This window comes from Martes martes (genome assembly GCF_963455335.1).
Source record: "Martes martes genome assembly, chromosome: 9".
NCBI classification, from domain to species: Eukaryota; Metazoa; Chordata; class Mammalia; order Carnivora; family Mustelidae; genus Martes; species Martes martes.
Window position 1 is genome coordinate 98,618,286 of NC_137896.1, and position 22,235 is coordinate 98,640,520.

The following is a 22,235-nucleotide window of genomic DNA, read 5'->3' on the forward strand; positions in this document are numbered from 1 at the left end:
CGCTCTCTCTCTCAAATAAAGCTTTTAAAAAAAAGGATTCTAGTCCAAGTTCCTAACTATGTGGAGGCAGAAGGCGAAAGGGAAGAGTCCGCCTGCCCTGTATACTTGATTTTGATTGGTTTTCTGTTTTCTGTGGGAACAGAAATTCATTCCCATATAGTGTTCCAAAAAGGTCTGAAGGGTCAGAATGAAATCAGAATAGGACGGGTTTTAGGGCAAGCCTGCCTGGAATTTACAGAATCCTATTATCTGACTCCTGAATCCATGGATTATACTGTTCTAAGAGGGTTTAGAAAAGGGAGCTGTTGTCAGAGCAAGACAGACAAGCTTGAATACATTAAGGATGGGCTTTTTCCCTATACATGTCTCTTCTTTATTTGTTCCAAATTTGAATAAATGGAAGAATCCCAAACACTGGGGTTTAAAAGATGTTTTTTTTGCAGAGAGGTATTTTATTTTATTTTTTTCATCTTTCAAACCTGTTTCTAAATTGAACACAATTTCTAAACTTTACTCTTAAAAACTTTCACTTTCTAGTCATTTGTAAAACTCTAAGTCCAGTGTCCTGCTCTGTGCTTTCTCAAACAGGCAAACCGTTGGATAAGGAACAAGGAAATGAAAAGTGGTATAAAGATCATTAAGCTTACGGATAGTAATTTCCTACGTACGCTCGAAAATTCAATCCGACTTGGTTTGCCGGTCTTACTGGAAGAGGTTTACTTGCTTTCCACTTTTCTTTTCTCCAGTTCGATTTCAGACCATATCTGGAATCTTCTATGGGCCACGCCTGCATGGTGCTGGAGACACCAGTCAGCTCCAGTGGCGAATTGCTCAAACCGATTGCTTTGCTCCTTAAACAGTGTACTGTCATGTGGGGAGGATCCGATGACTGAGTGATTTTTCTGATTCCAGACGTGGTTTTGGTGTTGATGGGATGGGCTTTTTCCTGACACTGCTGATTCTTGGGCCCCATGGTGGCTCTTGATGGTGAGCTGCCATGGAAATGCAGAGCGGCAGTGCCAAAGGGCTCCACTGTCTAAAATGGGGCCTGTCTACACACGCTGATGATGGGAAATCAGCAAACATTCCAGAGGGCATAAATAATATTACTCTGTACCCTTCTAGCCTTGACCAACACAGGCAAGGTTCTGTACTGGGTCCCAGGCCCTCGCTCAAACCCTGGAGTTACAGGGGAGGGTAAAGTCTCCCCAGACCTTTGCTGCAGTTGTGCTAGCCCCAAACTGGATTCTTAAACCCTGGCTTGTGTTGTAACACAGGAGGCCCTAGGGGAATTTCTTTTCTCACCACAGGGCACAAAAGACTTTCTATGACATTCTGCCCCTGGACGGTAGGCCTTGTAACTGTAGCTGAGTGCCTGTGGGAGCCGGGGATGGGCCCTGGTCAGCACCCCAGCCAGAGCAGGATATTCTCTGACCAGGCCTGTCCTGCTTTCTGTGACTTGGAGTCAGTCATCAACATGCACCTATCTGCTTTTTACATTTGTAAAGTGTTATTTTTCCAACTTCCTCTCCACCCATTCATGGGTGTGAAATGGAGTTAGTCCATCTCAACCAGCATTTTTTAATGAAATAGAATAGATTTTTAAGAGCACAAAAATGGTATCATAGGTGGGAATGGAAATTTTGTCTCATGAACTTTTAAGAGAACAACTTATATTCTTCAGTATCATGTCACGGTATGAAATAGGTTTGTTAACTATGGATTACAATAAAATTTTGACAGTTCCTGAGCCATCCCCCATCACACCCGTGGTGACATAAGGATGTTTTTTCATGAGGTCCAACAGCAGTGTCTACATGCCCAAGTTCTTGCCAACGATCAGATTCGCTTTGAGGGAAAGAAAATAACTATCGTTATTTCCACAAACTTTCTGTAAAGAGCCAGATACTTTAGATTTTTTTAGGTCACATACAGTCCCTGTACAAGTATTAGTCAAACAAATATTCTTCTTTGTTTTGGTTTGGAATTAAGGTTTTGTTTTTACAACCCTTTAACGGGGTGAAAAATAGTTTTCAGCTTAAGAGCCATACAAACACAGGCCCGGAAGGGCAGGATTTGGCCTGCAGACTGTCATCCCTTGTCTTAGAACAGCCAGGAGAGTAAACAGATTATTTGTCTGGGTCCTGTTGAAGGGCCACCTGCGGAGACCCTCCTTTCTCAGATTCTTTCTCATGCGCATGAATGATATGTACAATTCATCTAAACATCTGTATTGCCTTCATGTGATCTTATTTTCTTAGACAACCAATAAGATAACCACTGGAAAATATACACCATGAGAGGAAGTGAGTGCACAGGGAAAGAAATACCTATGAGATCCCTGGAAAATTGTTCATTCAAAGTAAATTTGGAGACCTAAGAAATCTAGAGAAATTGGTGCCATCAATTTTAATGGCTTTTTTTTTCTTTTTTTTTTTGTATTCTATTTTAACTTTCAAGCTTAAAGAAACCTTGGATCCAGCTCTAGAGCCCATTCTCCTGAAGCAGACGTTCGTAAGTGGTGGACGGCTGCTCATTCACCTTGGAGACTCAGACATTGACTATGACAAAAACTTTAGGTTCTATATGACAACCAAATTGCCAAATCCACACTACCTGCCTGAGGTACGAGCTGCTGGTCTGGACTTCCCAGCCCAAGTGGACTATTAACGTGTGTGGGTCTCTGACGTTTGGTGGGCGCTCTCCCCCATCCCTCTTGCCCCTCTGCTCTGCCACCCCCGTTCCATCCACTGTCCTCCTCCACTCTTGCTTCTCTGCTGCATCCTGATATCGATTGCAGTTGCCCTTGTGCTTGCCATTCAGTCAGACTTGAGTCCCTTCCGACCCGGTCCCTACGCACTGCCTTGTCCGCTGCCCTGGGCACCTCTTCAGCGCTCTCTCCATCTCCCTCCCAGCCCACAGCTGTTTGCACGACCCAGAGCAGCTCTCCCTTCTCGTTCTTCTCCCTCTTGCAGCTCAAGGCCATTTGTGCCCCTTTTGCTGTGGCCCATAAATGAAACAGAGCTTCACGGAAAGTCTGTGGGGGAGAGGCAGACATGCCAGTATTAACATTTGCAAATGCCCGTGGCCTACAGCCCCAAATAAAGAAGTTGCTGGCTTGAAAACTCTGGTGACTGGCACCATTGGAGAATCATGTTCACACATTCAGTGTGCTTGTACTAAGTGTTCTGGAGGAGGGGGCATCTTGTCCTCCCGCATGCCCTTAGGCCTTGAGGGGATCTCTGTGAACCTTACTTCCGCACACATGTCCCTGAGCCAAGATAGGATCGGAAGAACTACTCTTGTGCTGCGGAGCCCAAGGCAGCTGCAATGGAAATGAAGTCTGCTGGGTCTCCTTTCTCCCTTCCTGCACGGGGTCACAGGGGGTCGCTTGTCCCCCACAGTCCCTCGGTGCTGCCACAGCTCCAGGCATGGCTGCACTCCACAGGTTTTCCCAGCATGGCAGGTCTCCCCTTCTCCAACAGGGCCCACACACTGAGGGAAGGAACTTCACAAATCAGAACTTACTCCTTCACCTCTCCTCCCATCCCCCCAAAATAAAATCCTTGCATATACCATTCCAAATGGTGTCATTTTCCGTTGAGTTGCTTATTTTCTGACAGCTGCCTGTCTTCACTCAATGTGCTCAGGTTAGATGAAGTGGGTACACTTCTGGAATAAGAGGAGGGAAATGCCACTAAAGCCCAGGTCAGCCTTGAGGGGTATAATTTTCACAGCCACTGCCAGAGCTCACGTCCCAAGATCCATGGTGAAGTTTAGAAAAGTGACCAATGCACCGACAACTTACAACCATCTCACTTATGCATATTTCGGGAGGGAGCATCGCACACCTTACCCAGCACCAGCTCTGTGACTGCAGCTTACTTATTCCTTGTCCTGGATCCTCAAGTCAATTAACCAAAAAGTGGAGATAAAGCCGACTTCAGGGATCCGTTGTGAAGATTAAATAAGAATAACATGTAAAATATGGGATGTTCAAACACTTTTTTTTTTTTGCTGTTAACTTATTCGAGTAATGTCAGAATACTATAGCAACCTTTTTTTCATAAAAATATTACAGTGACATAATATATATATAAAGCCCTATTTATTATCAGTCATCACTTCTTTTCAACTAGGACAAACTATGTACATGTGACTCTGAGTGATATTGGTACCTAATTTGTTCTTCACAAATACCCTGTGGTTATAACGATTACCATCCCAATTTTTAAATCTCAGGAACTGAAGCTTAGCAGGAATGAGTGTCTTGTCCAACATGCACTAAAGGGTGTACCTGGAATCAGAACCCAATCTTTCTAACCCTCTGCTGGCTCACCTTTCCTTAAAGCACCATGTAGGATCTATAACTATGGCCTGTGAGGGACGGGGTGTCACTTGTACTGCAGGGAAAATCACATTAGGATACTGTAAGACACGGTATGGGTGGTGGGGGTGTGGGGGTGTGGGTTTGTTCACAACTAGACCTGAGGGACATCCAGCTGGGTAATAATGGGCCCTGTTCTACTAAAGAAAACACTTATTTTACCTGTCTGAACTTAAGCATTTTTATGTAAATCTATGGTTTTCTTTCAGGTGTGCATTAAAGTTACTATTATCAATTTCACCGTAACCAAATCAGGTCTAGAGGATCAACTGTTAAGGTAAAAAAAGGTGGGGGAGGAGGAGCAAAGTTTCCTAATATTTTGTTTAGCAATCGTGACAACGAAAACATTTTTTAAATTATTTTTATTAACATAAAATGTATTATTTGCCCCAGGGGTACAGGTCTGTGAATCATCAGGCTTACACATTTCACAACACTCACCATAGCACATACCCTCCCCAATATCCATAATCCAGCCACCCTCACCCTATCCCCCCACCCCCCAGCAACCCTCAGTTTATTTTGTGAGATAAGAGTCTCTTATAGTTTGTCTCCCTCCTGATCCCATCTTGTTTCATTTTTTTCCTTCCCTACCCGCTGCGACTGCCCCCAACCTCTCAAATTCCTCATATCAGAGAGATCACATGACAATTGTCTTTCTCTAATTGACTTATTTCGCTCAGCATAATACGCTCTAGTTCCATCCACGTTGTTGCACAAAGAAAACATTTTAATGTGTGAAAGCACCACTCATGAGTCCTCAGTCATAAAGATGATAGTAAGTAAATGACCAGGTTCTTCATCTCTTCTCACTTCTCTAGCTGCCAGACTTGCTCACAGTCTTCTCAAGGAGATCCAGGATATACCCTTAATTCTCAACCATGATTTGGGCCAGGCCTTCAGCCCGGCCCTGCCTCTTCCCCTTCACTGGGGTTTCCAATCTTGGTCAAGTGAATGAAGTCTGTCGTCCTGTGATTCCTTGAGATGCTTTCCTCCATACCTGTGAGAAAAACTCCCAAATATAGCTTTCCTGTTTTACTTGTCTACAGGTGTTTTCTTGGTGTACTTAATTGACCTACCTTTGTCACCTCAAAAAATTAAATACCCTCCTTCAGCATACTCTGTGATTAAATGTCTACTTCCCAAAATTGAGATTATGAATTGTTGATGGTAATTATCAGAATTAGCCAAGAGGCTTATGAGATTAAAAAAAAAAATTAAGGATTTATTGAAGTAATAACAATTATATGGTTAAAAATTCATTATATGTGTGTGTAGGGTAGATATGTATATGTATGTATATGAGTGTGTGTGTGTGTGTGTGTGTGTGTACATACATTAATGCTAAAGGAAAAGATTATTTAGACCCATGTTCAAAGTAAGTTGTCAAGTTCTTTGAGTCAAGTCAAAATTGGGTCAAGATCATCTTGATTTATTACTATTATCACTGAGTTTAAGTCTTGTTTTCCTTGTTTATTTTAGGAATCTATTCTTGCAGCTGCTAACTTGTATAACTTTTGCTAAGCTAACCTCTTCCAGACAAAGGGTATTTCAGCACATTTTACAGACATGTTCTAAGAACATGGCTGAACCGTTTCATACCAGTGCGCTCCCGTGAAGAGTTGCGCTTAGTTGCATCACATGTGAGCATGTTAGACTGTGGGGACACAGACAAGTGCCCCGGAAGTAAGAATGTTGAGCCTCCGGTGTAGAGTACAGAATCTCTGGGTTCTAGTTTATACTCCTCTCTTCTGGAAAAATTATTTAAACAAGGGGACTTGAGATGATGATTTCTTATGGTGTTCATATAATAACTTTTAAAGTTTCTGAACTCGGTTTGTACGTAACAAATGAATGACGAAGCCATTCTTCCTAGTGGGTAAAGCATGAGCCCTGGAGTCAGCGAAGCCAGGTGCCAGCCCAGCTCTGCCTCTCAGAGCCATGTGAGCTCAGGAGGTGACCCACTAGGATCTGTTCCCTCAGCTGCAGTGCCCACCTCACAGGAACATTCAGAGAATTCCAAGAAAATCCACATAAAATTCTGAGAGGGGTGCCTGGCACAGAGTGATGCTTAATAAAGATTAGTTCCTGCAAACACAGGGCTGGGAGCAAATTGGGAAAGCACAAGTGAAGGGAGATCTAAGTTCACATGTTTAGACAGGGGTGGAGCTGGTGAGGCCCCTTTATTAGACTCAGGCAAGACTCGCTTCATGGATCTCCTATAAAAAGAATGTTCCAGGCACCATTTTCAGCCTGGCACAAGTAAGCATTAGAAACAGAAATTGAATGATTCGGAAGATCAAGCACTGTGCAGGTTTTCCGAAGAGAAGATGAGCAGAAGCTATGGGGACTATGGTAGGGTGTCAGTTTTTAAATACAAGATAAAGAATCAGAACTAACATGTCATTCACTGATTAGCCACCGTGCAAACCCAGCAAAAGAGGGGCCTTATGCACTAGGACTTGGCTAGTGGCATTACTACCCAGCTGAGTAGCAAAGAAAAATAGAAGCAACTTCAGGGCACTGATAAAGCCATAATTTAAGTATGCAAACTTTGGTTCCAGTGATGTGGTACGACTCGAAAAACCCGAGTTGGAAGAACAAAGAATCAAGCTCATTGTGAGGATCAACGCTGACAAAAACCAGCTGAAAACTATCGAGGAGAAAATCCTGAGAATGCTCTTTACATCTGAAGGAAATATTCTGGACAATGAAGAACTTATTGACACACTCCAGGATTCAAAGGCAAGTAAAATATTTTTAGTATTTATAGAAAGTGTGTTGCTTCAGAAGTTACAAATGTCTCTTTTGAGGTCCTACAAAGTCTTTTACAGCAAGAATGGCAGCCACACCTGGGCTGCCTGGGTGGCTCAAGAGTGAGCCCAGCTGGCAGGCCCTTCACCCCCCAGTGGAAGAGGAGATAAATTGTAGACAACTGTTCCTCTTGTCTGCATTTCTTTTTAAGATTTTATTTATTTATTTATTTATTTGTCAGAGAGAGAGAGAGAGAGATAGAGAGCGCATGCGCGCGCAAAAGCAGGCGGAGTGGCAGGCAAGGTAGAGAGAGAAGCAGGCTCCCTATTGAGGAAGGAGCCCAATGTGGGACTTGATCCCAGGACTCTGGGATCTGAACTGAAGGCAGCGTCTTAACTGACTGAGCCACCCAGGCGTCCCTTGTCTGCATTTTTTGAATCAAGCATGTAATGTAAAGAACTGGGACAGGATACAAGTTGAAAGGAAAAGCAGTTATAGTCACATTAATATCACCTCCTTCAGGAAGCCTCCCTGGTATGCCCAGCTGAAACTAATCTCCTCCTCGAAACGCCTGTAGCAACTTACCTGACCCTCTCACAACCCTTGACGTTGTTTACCTTATGTCACCATTATCCAATCCCATGTCTTAAATCTCATGTTAGCCTGTTCAATTCAGTGTTGAGTCTGTGACTAGCTCAGCTTGAGATACCTCCTCCAAGGGCTAACCATGGTGCCCTGTACATAACTGGTGCTCAGTAAAAATGTCATGATAGTACAATAAAGTTAAACACATAATCTTGTACTAAATTGTTTCTCAGTCAATTCAATTCAATTCAATTCAATTCATTCAGTTCTTGTACTAAATTGTTTCTCATTCAATTCAAACCATAACTTTAAAAGTATACTGTGAATACAGCCTAGAAAATGATTTTCATCCATTCATGAGAAAGAGAAAGTCTCTTTGACATGGAGTACAGAAGGTTATGTTCTTTATCTTTCATTGACATCGAAAATGATACTTCTTTATAGCCTATAGCTCTTGAGATCTCAGTATTTAAACAATAATAAGTAATTCTGGGTCTCCCATTTCTTTTCTGTCTCCGCTTGTTTGTCAGTCTCTTTATCCTCTTTCCATTCATTCTTCCTTGGTTTTTAGCTTCTGGAAGTCGATGGTTAACCCATTTATTATTATTATTTTTTATCAAAACTTTACATATGGGGCACCTGGGTGGCACAGTCGGTTAAGCGTCAGACTCTTGGTTTCATCTCAGGTCATGATCTCAGGGTCGTGGGATTGGGCCCCACGCTGGGCTCCACACTTAGCGCTGAGTGTGCTTCAGATTCTCTCTCTCTCTCCCTCTGCTCCTCCTGCTTATGCTCTCTAAATAAACAAACAAAGCTTTACATGCAAATTGCTTAAGGAATGAAATATTTGGGGCGCCTGGGTGGCTCAGTGGGTTAAGCCTCTGCCTTCGGCTCAGGTCATGATCCCAGAGTCTTGGAATCAAGCCTCACATCGGGCTCTCTGCTCAGCAGGGAGCTTGCTTCCCTTCCTCTCTCTCTGCCTGCCTCTCTGCCTACTTGAGATCTCTGTCTGTCAAATAAATAAAATCCTTAAAAAAAAAAAAAAGAATGAAGTATTTGTACAAGGTTTGTGATAGCATTCCCTGCTTTCTCTCTGCCCACCACCACCACCACTACCACTAATGACTTCCTCCATAAAAACAACTATGTTCATCTTTTTTGTTTTGATTATTTGGGGTTTGACATCTTTTCTCTAAATCAGAGACTCATATTGCTACTTTCTGAGTTTTTCTTTTATACATTCACTGTTGTCTATACTTTTACCACTCACATACATACATACATACATACATACACACACACACACACACCCTCTTTCCATCCCCTAGACTGCCACTGTACTCATATCCTGATTACAGTTAAACATCCAGTGTTTACATTGCCTGGAAGTATGAAGATCTGGGTGCAAGTATTTTAGGGGGCTGAGGACAGGAGAAGAGCTAGGGTGTCAGCATCCATTGTGCATACATTTACCTAATCTCTTTGTTTTCATTATGGTACCGTGTCCTCAACTGTCCCTGTCTTCCTTCCATCAAAAAATCCTCTCTTTTAATTTCCCCAGGGATGAAACTTAAATTTTTCAGTCAGGGTGGGGAAAGGACATCCCCTGACTGGTGGGGAGATGACTTGGGAGTCTATCAACCAATTCTTATTTTAGGCCCTTCCCACTTGCGGTGGGATGCCACTAATTCTTAAGGCTTTGAAGGGGATTCTACTTTACACATTGGGTCACTGTCGGCTTTCTCCTTTGCCAGCTTTGGAATCTATTTTCCTGAATCTGCTAAGTCATTACCACTCTACTCTCTGCTTTCCAGTTCTCAAAATTTTATTGATATTTCCTCTTCCGTTCTTCCTATCTTTGTGGGTTTGCACTGTTTTTAAAAATCCCTTTACTATAATTGTATCATGATGTCAGTAGGGCATAAAATAGATACATGTGTTCTGACTGCCTTCTTTCTCTGTAAGTGGGTTTCGGTGTCTGCAGGTAGTTGCCTTAAAGATATCCTTTCTATCAGGTGGAGATAGGACTGATTATTCCTGGCCTGTATTTCCTGCCACTTCCTGCCTATACTTTGTACTCCCTTAAACTCCCAGAGCCCTCATTTTATTTTTTTTAATTATCTCTACCCCTAACATGGGCTTGAACCCACAATCCTGAAATCAAGAGCCACATGCTCTTCTGACTAAGCCTGACAGGTGCCCTCATTTTTAAATATATGTCATATTCCCTAATCATTGCTGAGGTCTCAAGTCTCTTGGGGATAATATCTATAAGTAGTTACTAAGCTCAACTGAGATATATAGTATAGTGTTCTCTGGCAAAAAGAAGAAAGTAGTCCACTTTGTTTTCTCTTTAGCCCTAGATTCTTCATTATCAGGGACTTGGGGTCCTCCAAAGAATAAAGAATTGTTTGCAGGTGGGTCTCTTTGGTCCAACTACTCCCATATCAACTTCCTTTTTCCTACTCATATGTAAATGCTTTAGTTGAGTCCAGTATTGAGACTGAGGTCTTCCACTCAACTCTACCCTTTTTTGTCCCCTTAGGCTTCTACATGGTCAATACAGAGAGTTTGAGCCTTTGATTTCCTGGAAAAATCTCTGAGTCCCCCCCTTCCCTCTCTTGGAGGACAGGGGTTGACAGTCTAGAACTTAGCCACTAGCCACATGGGGCTATTGAGCACCTGAAATGTGGCTAGCCTGAATTAAGATGTGTTGTTAGTATAAAATACACACCAGATTTCAAAGACTTAATAAAAAAAAAAAAGTTAAAAATCTCAGTAATTTTTAAATGGATTATATGCTAATATAAAAAACATATATTGGATTCTATTGGGCTGAATAAAGTTATTGCTAAAATTAATTTCACTTGTTTCCTTTACTTTCAATAAACCTAGAAAAGATAGAATTATATATGTGGCTCACATTATTTTTCTATTGGGCAGTGGGGTATAGACAGAAAGCTTGTTCAGACCCCCTTTGAGCTCTCCTTTCAATAGAGCCAATACCGAACAGCAGTTCCCACAGTGATTTTTCATGGCCCCTGCCCTAGACCTTTTGACTTTCTAGAAACAAACTCCCAACCCAGGATTATCCAGCTGAAAGAAATGGGGGTTGGGAGAAAAGGATAGACAGGCAGCAATATAGAGAAACAAGGGAGCCAAAGAAGGGAACCTTAGAAAGCCCATTGGCCAAAAGGCTCCCCAGAACCACTAATCGAAAACAGAAAACCAAAAGACCTTGCAACTATCTCCAACAACTTAGCTTTATAACCCTTCACAACAACCCTTCACAAACAAACCCTATCCCCAGGTTGCCCTTTGTCTATACCTGGGAACACTAGGGAAAGAAAGAGAATCTTAGTCTTCCATGTTACTCCAAAGTAGAATGTGATACCACTTCCTTGCACCCTCTCTCCACCCTCCTCCTTGGGGCAGTTTTGTGGATGCCCCTTCTTGCTTCATACCTTCTTCCGTTATGCGAACCCTACATCATGTGAGCGCTGCTCATGGGGACGTCAGGGAGCAACTGGGAGTGCTGTGTTAGTGCTTCCCTTCCAGAAGTTACTCAGAGTCAAGTCTCAGGGAAGTACTGCTCCAGCTTGTCAGGGCTTCTTGTGTCACCTGTTCTGTCTGCCTGTTCCACGTTCTGGAAGGAAAAAGGTGTCACTCAGACAGAAGGTCATGGAGTCCTGAGATTCAGTCGTTCTATCTGGGGACCTCCTCATTATGATAATCGTTAATTCACTGTATCCTGATTTCTTTCCTAGACCTAACTGGATATACTCCAAAACTCCTACCATTTTTTTTCTTTCTAAAGGGATCCTTAAGAACTTGTTTTCATATCTTTTTTGTTTGTTTGTTTTGTTTTGTTTTTTGTTTTTTGTTTTTGTTTTCATATCTTAATTCAGATCACTTCTGGTGCCATTAAAGTCAGACTAAAGGAAGCTGAGTCCACTGAGATGATGATCAATGTCGCTCGCGAGAAGTACCGCCCAGTAGCCACTCAAGGCTCCGTCATGTACTTTGTTATTGCGAGCCTCTCAGAAATAGATCCTATGTACCAGTATTCGTTAAAATACTTTAAACAGGTAAGTGTGTTGTTTTGTCAGTGAACTTTATTTCTTTGGCTTCCCTTTAAACCCCATTGAGTTACTTTTGCCTCAGACAGTTTGTGAGTCTAGTTATCAAGTAAGACCCCCTAGGAGTTCGGACTTACCTGTTCAAGAGCGCCTCCATCTGCCATGTGTTCTCAACACTCAGGTGTCCAGTATGCACAGAAAACTGCAGAGGAAGAAAAGAAAGATTTTCTTTTGGCTTCCTCGGCTAACTAGCTTGTTGGTTTTCCTTCTTGCCTGCCTTTCTTTTTTCCTTTTAAGAGTCACAGTCCCATGCTGTTTGTTTATACCATCTCTATAGTAATCCAACTTCCTTTCCACTGTTAGATTTTTCTGTGCTGTATCTCAAGTTTCTGACAGCACTGACCTTAAGCAAATTGTTTTCTGTGTCTTTTATCCCCCAGAACTTTCTATACAATAGGCTATCCCAATCCCTCACCGCACCTCCCCAACTTGTTTTAGACAAATCGTACATGCCCTGCTCTCCCGTCCTTGGTTCCTTCCCACTCCCCCCATGTTACAGTGAGACTTTTGTTTTTTGCACGGTCTCTCTTCTTCATCTCATATTCACTGTTGAATCTCATCAGATTTCTCGTGAGTAGGATACTTTCACTTCCCCTTTGTGGCAGCAGTCCATCTCTCCCAAGAGCAAATGCAATATCACAAAGCTTCAGCAAGCAGTGTCAATTTACCTGAAGATTTCCAGGGGAGACAGCAAGTTTGCATCACCCCTTATAGAACAGAACTTACCGAGCATCCCCGGTAGCGCACTCTGTCCACCACAAGGTTTCTCTCAGCTACCGGTGGTGTCAGGGTTCACCATGTTTTATTTTGGCACTAAGCATCACATCTTCATGGGATTTTGAACTTCTCTGCTTCTTGTCAGGTTGTTAAAGAAAGCTCAATCCTCTTTTCTTCTAAGCGTGTTAAATAACACCTCCGTTTCCCTTTGTCAACCAAACTTTGGGGAGAATTAACAAGGGCTTTCCCTTAAATTGTGGAGAAAATTCTAACACATTGGTCCCACAACCTAACAGTGATCTTGGGCGAGAGCCAAGAAAAGCATATGACCTTACCTTGCCCTTATGTCTCTTACCCCAAAATGATTATCAAATCCGAGTTAAGGATATGAAAAAACTGGTGGTGCCAGCTCACCTTTATTGTCCTGTGTTCCGCCTCACATCAAGATGATACTTTCTGAATACTGTCAAGAGTTCAGCAATGGTTCATTTCTGAAAAATGGGGAGAGGAAAGGGAATGCAGAAAATAAATAACACTTATCAATTTGGGGATGAATTCTGGACATTTTCATAGTACAGTAGTCCTCTCTTGTGCTGCTATTTACCCACTGACTACAGGGCCCGGAAGCGAAGGAGTGAAGAGCAGGGATTTTTTTTTTTTTTTCTCCACAGAAATTGAATTAAGTCAGAGACATTGACAGTGCTCTCTTTCCCACAGTTGTTCAACACAACAATTGAAACTTCTCTAAAGACTGATGATCTGCAGCAGCGCTTGGAAATACTGCTGGAACAAACTCTTCTAACCGCTTATGTCAATGTTTCGAGAGGACTTTTTGAACAACATAAGCTCATCTATAGCTTTATGCTCTGTGTTGAGATCATGCGTCAGCAAGAAAACTTAACTGATGCTGAATGGAATTTCTTTCTCCGGGGTTCTGCAGGATTAGAAAAGGTACCTATCTCAAGTTTAGATTGTAAATGTTATTCTATATAGGGCCCACAAGCACCTACCAGTGGTCTGCAGTGGCTGAAGGTGATACATTTGGCTGTATGGCCTGGTGGGGCAGGCTCTGGGGGCCTAGGAGCCAGGCTGTCACTTAGCTCCATCTCCAGTAGCTGGGCAAGGTCGGTAAATGTAGCCCTTTAGGCAGCGCTGTCCTCACCTATACAAAAGGGATGTTGGGAGTAACCAATGGGCTAGTAGATGTGAGCATGTTTTGAAAAGTTGACCATCTTACAAATATGAAGAATTAAAATTCAATCAATGTTGTAATTCACAGACTTGGCAATACTGTTTGGGAAAACATGACTCCCTCTTGCTTGGACACATCTTTCATTATAAAGCACAGTAACTAATATGACTGACCTGCCGCCTTCTGGAATACTGTAATACGAGCTCTCCTGCAGTTTCCTTCTTTGTGTTCATCCTTTTGTCAAACTTGCCCCAGCCCCTTAAACTAGTCTACCTCACCCACACACCACAAATCGGGTAGCCCACAGAAGTGAGCAACAGCACCCCCACAACTCTTACCTACAGTTCCAGCTTAGCCCCACTCTAGATGCCCATCTTGAGCCCCGTCTTTGGTCTTTGCAGACGCCACTATTTGAGCCTCTGCATATCACTGAGAGGTTGGACTTCATGCCTTTTTTATTTGACTCTCAGTGCCCTATGTTCCCAGGACAAGCCCAGACAGGACCTCTCCACCAGACATCCTTCCTTCCCAATCCCCACCCATCTTGCACACGTGCATATTCTATTAATCCTTGCTTAAAGCAATCTTAACTTCATAATCACAATTCACACTTAAAAGGGCTTGCTATGTTTTTTTAAATTTTTATTTATTTATTTGATGGACAGATCACAAGTAGGCAGAGAGGCAGGCAGAGAGATTGAGAGAGAGAGGAGGAAGCAGGCTCCCCGCTGAGCAGAGAGCCCTATGTGGGGCTTGATCCCAGGACCCTGGGATCATGACCTGAGCAGAAGGCTGAGGTTTTAACCCACTGAGCCACCCAGGAGCCCCTTGCTATGTGTTTAATAGAGTTTAACAGCTCATTTATCTCTTTCAGTATTCTTCTTATGTGAGTTCCTAATTTTATCTCTAGCCTGCAGATAGACAATTAGGCACAGAGATTAAATAACTTTTCATGTTCACATACTTTATAGGGTTTGGAGCCAGTGCTGGAACCCTCAAGTCAGTCTGTAGAGCCTGCCTCTTACCCGCTTCACTCTGTTGCTGACTATTAGTGGGTCACTCAGCCAGGCTCTTCCCAGTGCTTTATCATCCTTCTCACAGCATTCTGTTAACAGCCTTATTTACAGTTTTCTCGAGCAGATGCTTGAAGATGTTAAAGAACTTTCCAGAATCAGGTAACTAACACATGACAGAAACTGATTCAAACCTGAGCTTCCAAAGCCCATGTCCATTCCAGTACTACCTGCTACTTCTCATGAGCCACATATTTTGAAAAGAAATGTAAAATATGTTTTAAATACCATCAAACAAAAACTTAGTCAGAAATCATCTTAAGATACTTCTCAAATTCTTTATTAAACCTTCTTTTCTTCTATTATTAGGAAATTGGAATGATTCTTGGCTATTTTTTTTATAAATATATTTAGAAGGTGAAGGTATCTTTTATCTAGTTACTTTATTTAGTTACTAATATCTTAATACTAGTATTTTCCATTTTTATCCTAATGCTACATAGCAACAGAATCAACAGAATAGAAAAGCAAACTGCATGATCATCTTAGTAGACACAGAAAAAAACATTTGACAAAACCCAGCACCTGTTCATCATAAAAACACTCAACAAACTATAAATAGAAGAGAACTCCCTCAACTAGATAAAGGGCATGGGCACAAATCCACAGTAACAACATACTTGGTGGTGAAAGCCTGGGTGCATTCTCTGTAGGATCAGAAACAAGACTAGCATGTCTGTTCTAACCATTTCTTTTCAGCATTGCACTGGAGATCCTTGCTAGCTCAATTAGGCAAGAAAATCAAATAAAAGACATCCAGATGAGACAGGAAGAAGTACCTCTATTTGCAGAGGACCAGATTTTGTATATAGAAAATACTAAGGGACCTACTAAAAAATAATTGAAGTATTAAAATTAGTAAATGAGTTCAGCAAGTTTGCAGGATACAAGATCATTATACAAAATTAATTTGTATTTCTCACAGATGCTTGCAAGGGACAATATGAAAATGCAATTAAGAAAAAATCCATTTACAATGGCAGTAGAAAGAATGAAATACATAGAAAGAAATTTAACAAAAGAAGCTCAAACTTATATTCTGAAAACTACAAAACATGTTGAAAGATATTTGAGGACCGAAATAAGTGGGGGAAAAAATCCCACAAACATGGATTAGAGGCTTAGTACTGTTAGGATGGCAATACTGCCCAAAGTGATCTACAGACTCAGTGAAATCCCCATCAGAATCCCAGCTGACTTCTTTGTAGAAATCAGTGAGTTTAAAGTTCATATGGAATAGCAAAGGATCCAGATCCCAAAGCTCACTACAAAGCAGCAATAATCAAGACCGTATGATACTAGCACAAAGACAAATGGATAAATGAAATAAAATATGAATGTCTAGAAATAAAAGCATGTGTCTATAGTCAACCTATTTTTGATAAGGTTGCCAAGACAATTCATTGGGAAAAGTAGTCTTTTTAACAAATGGTGTGGGCCAGCTGGGCCACATACAAAACAGTAAAACTAGATCCTTATATCACACCATATATAACTTAAAATGTATCAAAAGGCTAAATATAAGAGCTAAAGCTCTTGTTAGAGCACATGGGAAGAAGTGTTCATGACTGCATGTTTTACGATGGATCCTTAGAGATGATACCAAAAGCATGAGCAACAAAAGAAAAATTAGGTAAATTGGACTTTATAAAAATTAAACATGCTTTTGTTTTAAAGAAAACTTAAGAAAATGAAAAGACAATGCACAGAATGGGAGAAAATATTTGCAAATCATATCTGAGAAAGGATTTGTATCAGGAATATATAAAGAACCCTTACAGCTCCACAATAAAAAGACAAATGACCCAATTTAAAAATAAACAAAGCACCTATATAAATATTTCTCCAAAGAAGATGTACATAAGCACATGAAAAGATGTTCAAGATCATTATTCGTCAGGGAAATGCAAATCAAACCTTAAGGAGATAGCATTCATCCCTACTAGAATGGCTAGAATCAAAAAGATAATAACCAGTGTTGGTGAGGATGTCGAGAAATCAGTCCCATCATAAACTGCTGACTAGAACAAACAATGCTGCAGCTACTTTGGAAAATGGTCTGGCAGCTCCTCAAGCAAAATATAGAATTTCTATATCACCCAGCAATTCAACTCCCAGGTGTGTATCAGAGAGAAATGAAAACATATCCACACAAAAAATTTGGACATGAATATCCTAGCGGCATTATTCATAGTAACCAACAAGGTGGAAACAACCCTAATGTCCATCAACTGATGAGTGAATAAACAAAATGTTGTCTACTCAATCACAACAGAATATTATTCAACCATAAAGAGGAATTAAGTACTGATACGTATCACAACATGAGTAAACCTTCAAAACATTAAACTAAGCAAAAGCAGGCAGTCACAAAAGACCACGTATTATGAAATTTGATCTATATGACGTTTCCAGAACAGACAAATCTGTAGAGACAGAAAGCAGTTTAGTAGTTGTTTAGGCTGGGGGCATGGGAAGATAGGAGGATAGTAGCTAAAGAATACCTGGGGTTTTTTTGAGAAGAGGAAATGTTCTAAAATTCACTGTAGTGATGGTGGCACCAGTCTATAAATTTACTAAAAGCCATTGGATTGTATGCTTTAAATGGATGAACGACACGGTATGTGAATTGTGTCTCAGTAAATCTACTTAAAAATGTAGTATGGAACCTCGGGCAAATATTCAGGAAATTTCAAGGGATTAGTTTCAGTCTGTGATCCCAGCTGTTTCTCTCTTTTAAAACTGTTCACCCACATGTAAGTGCTCCATGGAATAGTGCCATGAAGCTAGTCTGTATGGGGAAAAAAACACTGTAAGACTGTCTGGAGGGTGGGAAGAGACTGGTGTGAGGAGTTGGGACACAGGCTAGAAGTCAACTTCACACATTTAATGTTAACCCTTCACCAGATGAACTGCTTTCCGCAAATGTCAACCTGGAAAGCCTTCACCAGCGGCACTTCTGAGCAAAAGTCTACAGGTAGAATTGATTCAACATCCTTTCTGTCTCACCCTATCTAGTTCCTTGTCCTAGGCAAATAGTTATTTTTAACACGCTGTTGGAGCATGCTTTTTCACTGAGACAAGGAGAAAACCTATTTTGTGGCTGTCTTTGTGAATTATTACTCATTTTCTTTCTGTCTTCTAATAGGAACGCCCACCCAGGCCTGACGTTCCCTGGCTGCATCCTGCCATGTGGTTTGCGTGCTGTGACTTAGAAGAATTGTTTGGAGTTTTTGAAGGACTCACACAATATATACTGTTACATCCTATTTCTGTACGAATAGGTAATATGTCAAAAAGGATCTGCTATGGGGAGTTGTAAAAAAGCTCGTAAATCCAAACTTTGATGTTTCCCTTAACCTCTATCAATATTTTTCACTAGGAAATTTCTTCATTATTAAGAAAATGTGAACTACTTGCTTTCCCAGTTGAATGCTTGGCTCATGAATTTCCAAGATTTTATATTTACTGTTATCTTCATTTTAAGGGGATATACTTACCTCAAAGAATTACCTTCGCTGCATCCCATAGGTTTTCTGGTTGTTGTTTTGTTTCTTAACTTTTCACTGAAGGATTACATACATATGGAAAAGTGTACAAATCAAAATGGTACAACTTGGGGCATCTGGGTGGCTCAGCTGGTTAAGCATCCAACTCGATCTCAGTTTATGAGCCACCACCCAAATCAGAAACTAGAATAGTACCAGCCTCCCAGAATCCTCTCCATCACAGGACCCTTTTCCTCTTCCCCAGAGGTAGTGCTCTGAATTATAACATTCTATGTTAATTTTCCCCCAAAGTTTTAATAATGTAGCCCTGTCAGTTCTAAAAGTACACTTTTTAGTTTGAAAACATTTAGGATTTGGGGGAACTCTGTTTTTATTGTTTATAATTTGATTATGTTATGGAAATTATACTCATGGGTTGCATGAAATGGATTCTTTGTAATTTTTTTAAGGTTTTATTTATTTGTCAGAGAGAAAACTTGTATACAAGCACAAGCAGGGGTACTGATTGGCAGAGGGAGAAGCAGGCTCCCTGCTGAGCAGGAAATCTGATGCAGGACTCGATCCCAGGACCCTGAGATCATGACCTGGCTGAAGGCAGATGCTTAACCCACTGAGTTACCCAGGCGTCTCTCTTTGTAATTTATCTAGATTTCACTCTTCATAAAATGTTTCATGTGTGTTTTCTTAAAAAGAAGATCCCAAGGGCGCCTGGGTGGTTCAGTAGGTTAAGGCCTCTGCCTTCGGCTCTGGTCGTGATCCCGGGGTCCTGGGATCGAGCCCCACATCGGGTTCTCTGCTCAGTGGGGAGCCTGCTTTCTCCTCTCTCTCTGCCATCCTCTCTGCCTACTTGTGATCTCTGCCTGTCAAATAAATAAATAAAATCTTAAAAAAAAAAAAGATCCCATATGTGACATTTAGCCCAAACTTATTGTGGTATTTATTTTATTAATGTTTTTCATACTTGATCTGTCAGTTTCTGAGAGAGGTATCAAGGTATACAACTATGATTGCCAACTTCTCTTTGAAATTCCAAAATTTTTCCCATCATATCCTGTGAAACTATGCTATTCAGTATAAATAGGCTTAGGATTATTATCTTCCAGTAAATTATTCTTTTTTTATTAAATAATATTCCTCCAGGTACACCTGGGTGGCTCAGTGGGTACTAAGTGTTCAACTCTGTCATCATTCATGAGATCACGCCCCATGTTGGGCTTGACGGTTAGTGTGGGGTCTGTTTGAAGATTTTCTCTCTCTCTTTCTCCCTCTGCCTCTACCCCATTCAAATAAATAAATTTTAAAAAAACTAAATAATATTCCACTTTAAATATTTTTTGCCTTAAAATATATTTTCTAATATTAATGTAATTACAGCACAATTCTCTTTGTTAGTTTTCCCCCTTTATGTATTTCCATACTCTATTTTTTTTAACTCTTTTGTGTGATTAGCATGTTTTTGGTGTATCTTTAGTGGAATTTTGTTGTTTTGAATAGTGCAAGAGTCTCTCTTTAGAGGCTCTTTTTTTAACAGGAAAGTTTTAATTCAGTATTTATTAGAGTTATTGATCCACTTTAGGGGCTCTCAACTGGGAAAGGTTTTTGTCTCCCAGGGGACATTTGGCAGTGTCTGGATATTATGGTCTGGGGTGGTAGTCCTGGCATCTCAGAGGTAGAACCAAGGATGTGGCTAAACGTCCTGCAATGCTAGAACAATCCTCCAGAACAGATAAGCACTTGGCCCCAAATGCCCATCGTAGTGAGACTGAGAAGCCCCAATCTATATAGACTTACTTCTATCATCTTATTTTGTAGAGATTTTTTTTCTTGGCAGCCTTTGTCTTTGCTTCATTTTTTTTTCTTCTTTCTGGCCTTCAGGTGGTTTCATATTCATAATTCACAATTCATAATATCTAGACAAAAGGCACCAGGTGTTGTCCCTGTCAGTTGGGACTAAAATTTCAGCTATTCATAACAATTTTCCTGCTTTCATTTGTTAAATTTCAGGGTTTATTCCAGAAATCCTGCACAATTGTGAAGGTTTGTACATGTGTGGTAGGATGGCTTGTGTTCTAAAAGTGAGCTCTAGATCTTTGCAGGTGACCTTAGATGACCTTTAATAATTAATTCCAATGTCATTCTTGCCTTCAAAACTTCCTAATTGCCTTAATCTTTTGTCTTTGATGGTTTCTAAGTGCTTCATGTCCTATTGAGTTATTTAAAATATATTCTCTTATCCTCTCTCATTAGCCAGAATCCTAGAGATTATACAATAAATGAGAACCTCCAGAAAAAGAAGTCTTTTTAGAAGAGATGGTTCTACTCTCCAGTCCTCAGAATACCACCACAGCGATCATGTGCTGTGACCTGTGGTCTCATACCGTGTAACTGTCTGTATTCCATATAGAAACTAGAAGTCTCACAGAAGAGCACACTCCTCCAGGGCCATGGGCTCAACTGTCACTACATTTCTAACCGTCCCTTCCTCTTCAGTTGCCATTATTAGACCCTCAGAGGAGAACCCCAGTAGGGACCAGCTGGAGAAAATGGTTTTCTAGCTTGAAATTCAAGCCTCACTGGGATCCTAACCCTCACGTGAGGCCCATTTCTTATAAGTATTCCGTGGGGAAGAGGAAGCAACATATTCCATTTACTGGGGCATAAAGTTATATATATATAGATAGATAGATAGATAGATAGATAGATAGATAGATAGATTGATTTATTCATATTATTTATATTGTACAAATTATATCTGCCAGAGTTTTCAGTTTGCTTCATCTGTCATAGGCTGATAATTGTGTATTATTTCTGACCACTACTATGTTTTGTATTTTTCCTCTACCTCCAGCAGTGATTGCTTGATGTATTCTTACACTATTATCTGACGCATATAGGTTTGTTTTATTGTTTTTATTATGGGGTTTGTATTTTAATTAACTACTTCATCCCATTTTAATTATATTTGCCTTGAATTCTAATTTATTCATGGTTACTCTTATCACTTCAATTTTCTTTCTGCTCACATTTGATTAATGTGTCTTTATGCATCCTTTTATTTTTAACCTCTTTGTTTATTTTGTTTTTTTGTTTTAGCTTTGGTTTTTGTAAATGGTTTGCTGTTGAATTTGTTTTCTGACCCAATTTTAAATTCTTTTTAATTAGGTTGGGCAGGGGGGATTAATACATTTACATGTAGTAAATAATAGTAAATGTAGAATTTTAGATAGTAAATGTATTTAGATTTAGATAGTAAATGTAGAGATTTTTAAATTACCAAATATATTTATTTAATTTCAAAGTCAAACCAATTCTAATTAAAGTATCTTTTTAAATTGTGTTTCCAGGATCTTTTGAGACTTACATTAACCCAGCTGAATGGGAAGGCTATTCTAAAATGAAGGCGGAAGAGGAACTCATGACACAAGAAAAAGAGAGCAAAAGCCATAATTCTTGGCATCCAGTATTAAGTTCTTTCCAAAAGCTAATTCTCATCAAATGTTGTAAAGAAGAGAAGGTAGGATCTTTTTTTTTAAATTAAAGGACTATGTTATAGTTATTCCTGCTAATGTTCATCAGCCAATTATGATTCATAACTGATTAGATTTATTTGTTTAGAGAGTAACAATGGTCAAGTTTGGGAGAAGGTTCTAAGAAATAGAGACTCTGGGGAACCTGGGTGGCTCAGTGGGTTAAAGCCTCTGCTTTCGGCTCAGGTCATGATCCCAGGGTCCTGGGATCGAGTCCCGCATCGGGCTCTCTGCTCAGCAGGGAGCCTGCTTCCTCCGCTCTCTCTGCCTGCCTCTCTGCCTACTTGTGATCTCTGTCTGTCAAATAAATAAATAAAATCTTAAAAAAAAAAAAAGAAATAGAGACTCTGTG

At 40.6% G+C, this 22,235-nt stretch overlaps 1 protein-coding gene across 1 annotated transcript in view; it reads left to right on the top strand.

Annotated features, from left to right (window-relative positions):
- Positions 1-22,235, top strand: part of DNAH6 (dynein axonemal heavy chain 6) — a gene marked incomplete at its 5' end in the record, with an annotated part of 237,936 nt that overhangs the window by 141,574 nt on the left and 74,127 nt on the right. The window contains 8 exons of the mRNA XM_080813644.1: positions 589-714; positions 2,461-2,625; positions 4,597-4,664; positions 6,952-7,132; positions 11,635-11,814; positions 13,300-13,533; positions 17,996-18,131; positions 21,701-21,870. Of these exons, the coding sequence (XP_080669770.1) occupies positions 589-714; positions 2,461-2,625; positions 4,597-4,664; positions 6,952-7,132; positions 11,635-11,814; positions 13,300-13,533; positions 17,996-18,131; positions 21,701-21,870 (1,260 nt within the window). The remainder of the gene's footprint in view (positions 1-588; positions 715-2,460; positions 2,626-4,596; positions 4,665-6,951; positions 7,133-11,634; positions 11,815-13,299; positions 13,534-17,995; positions 18,132-21,700; positions 21,871-22,235) is intronic.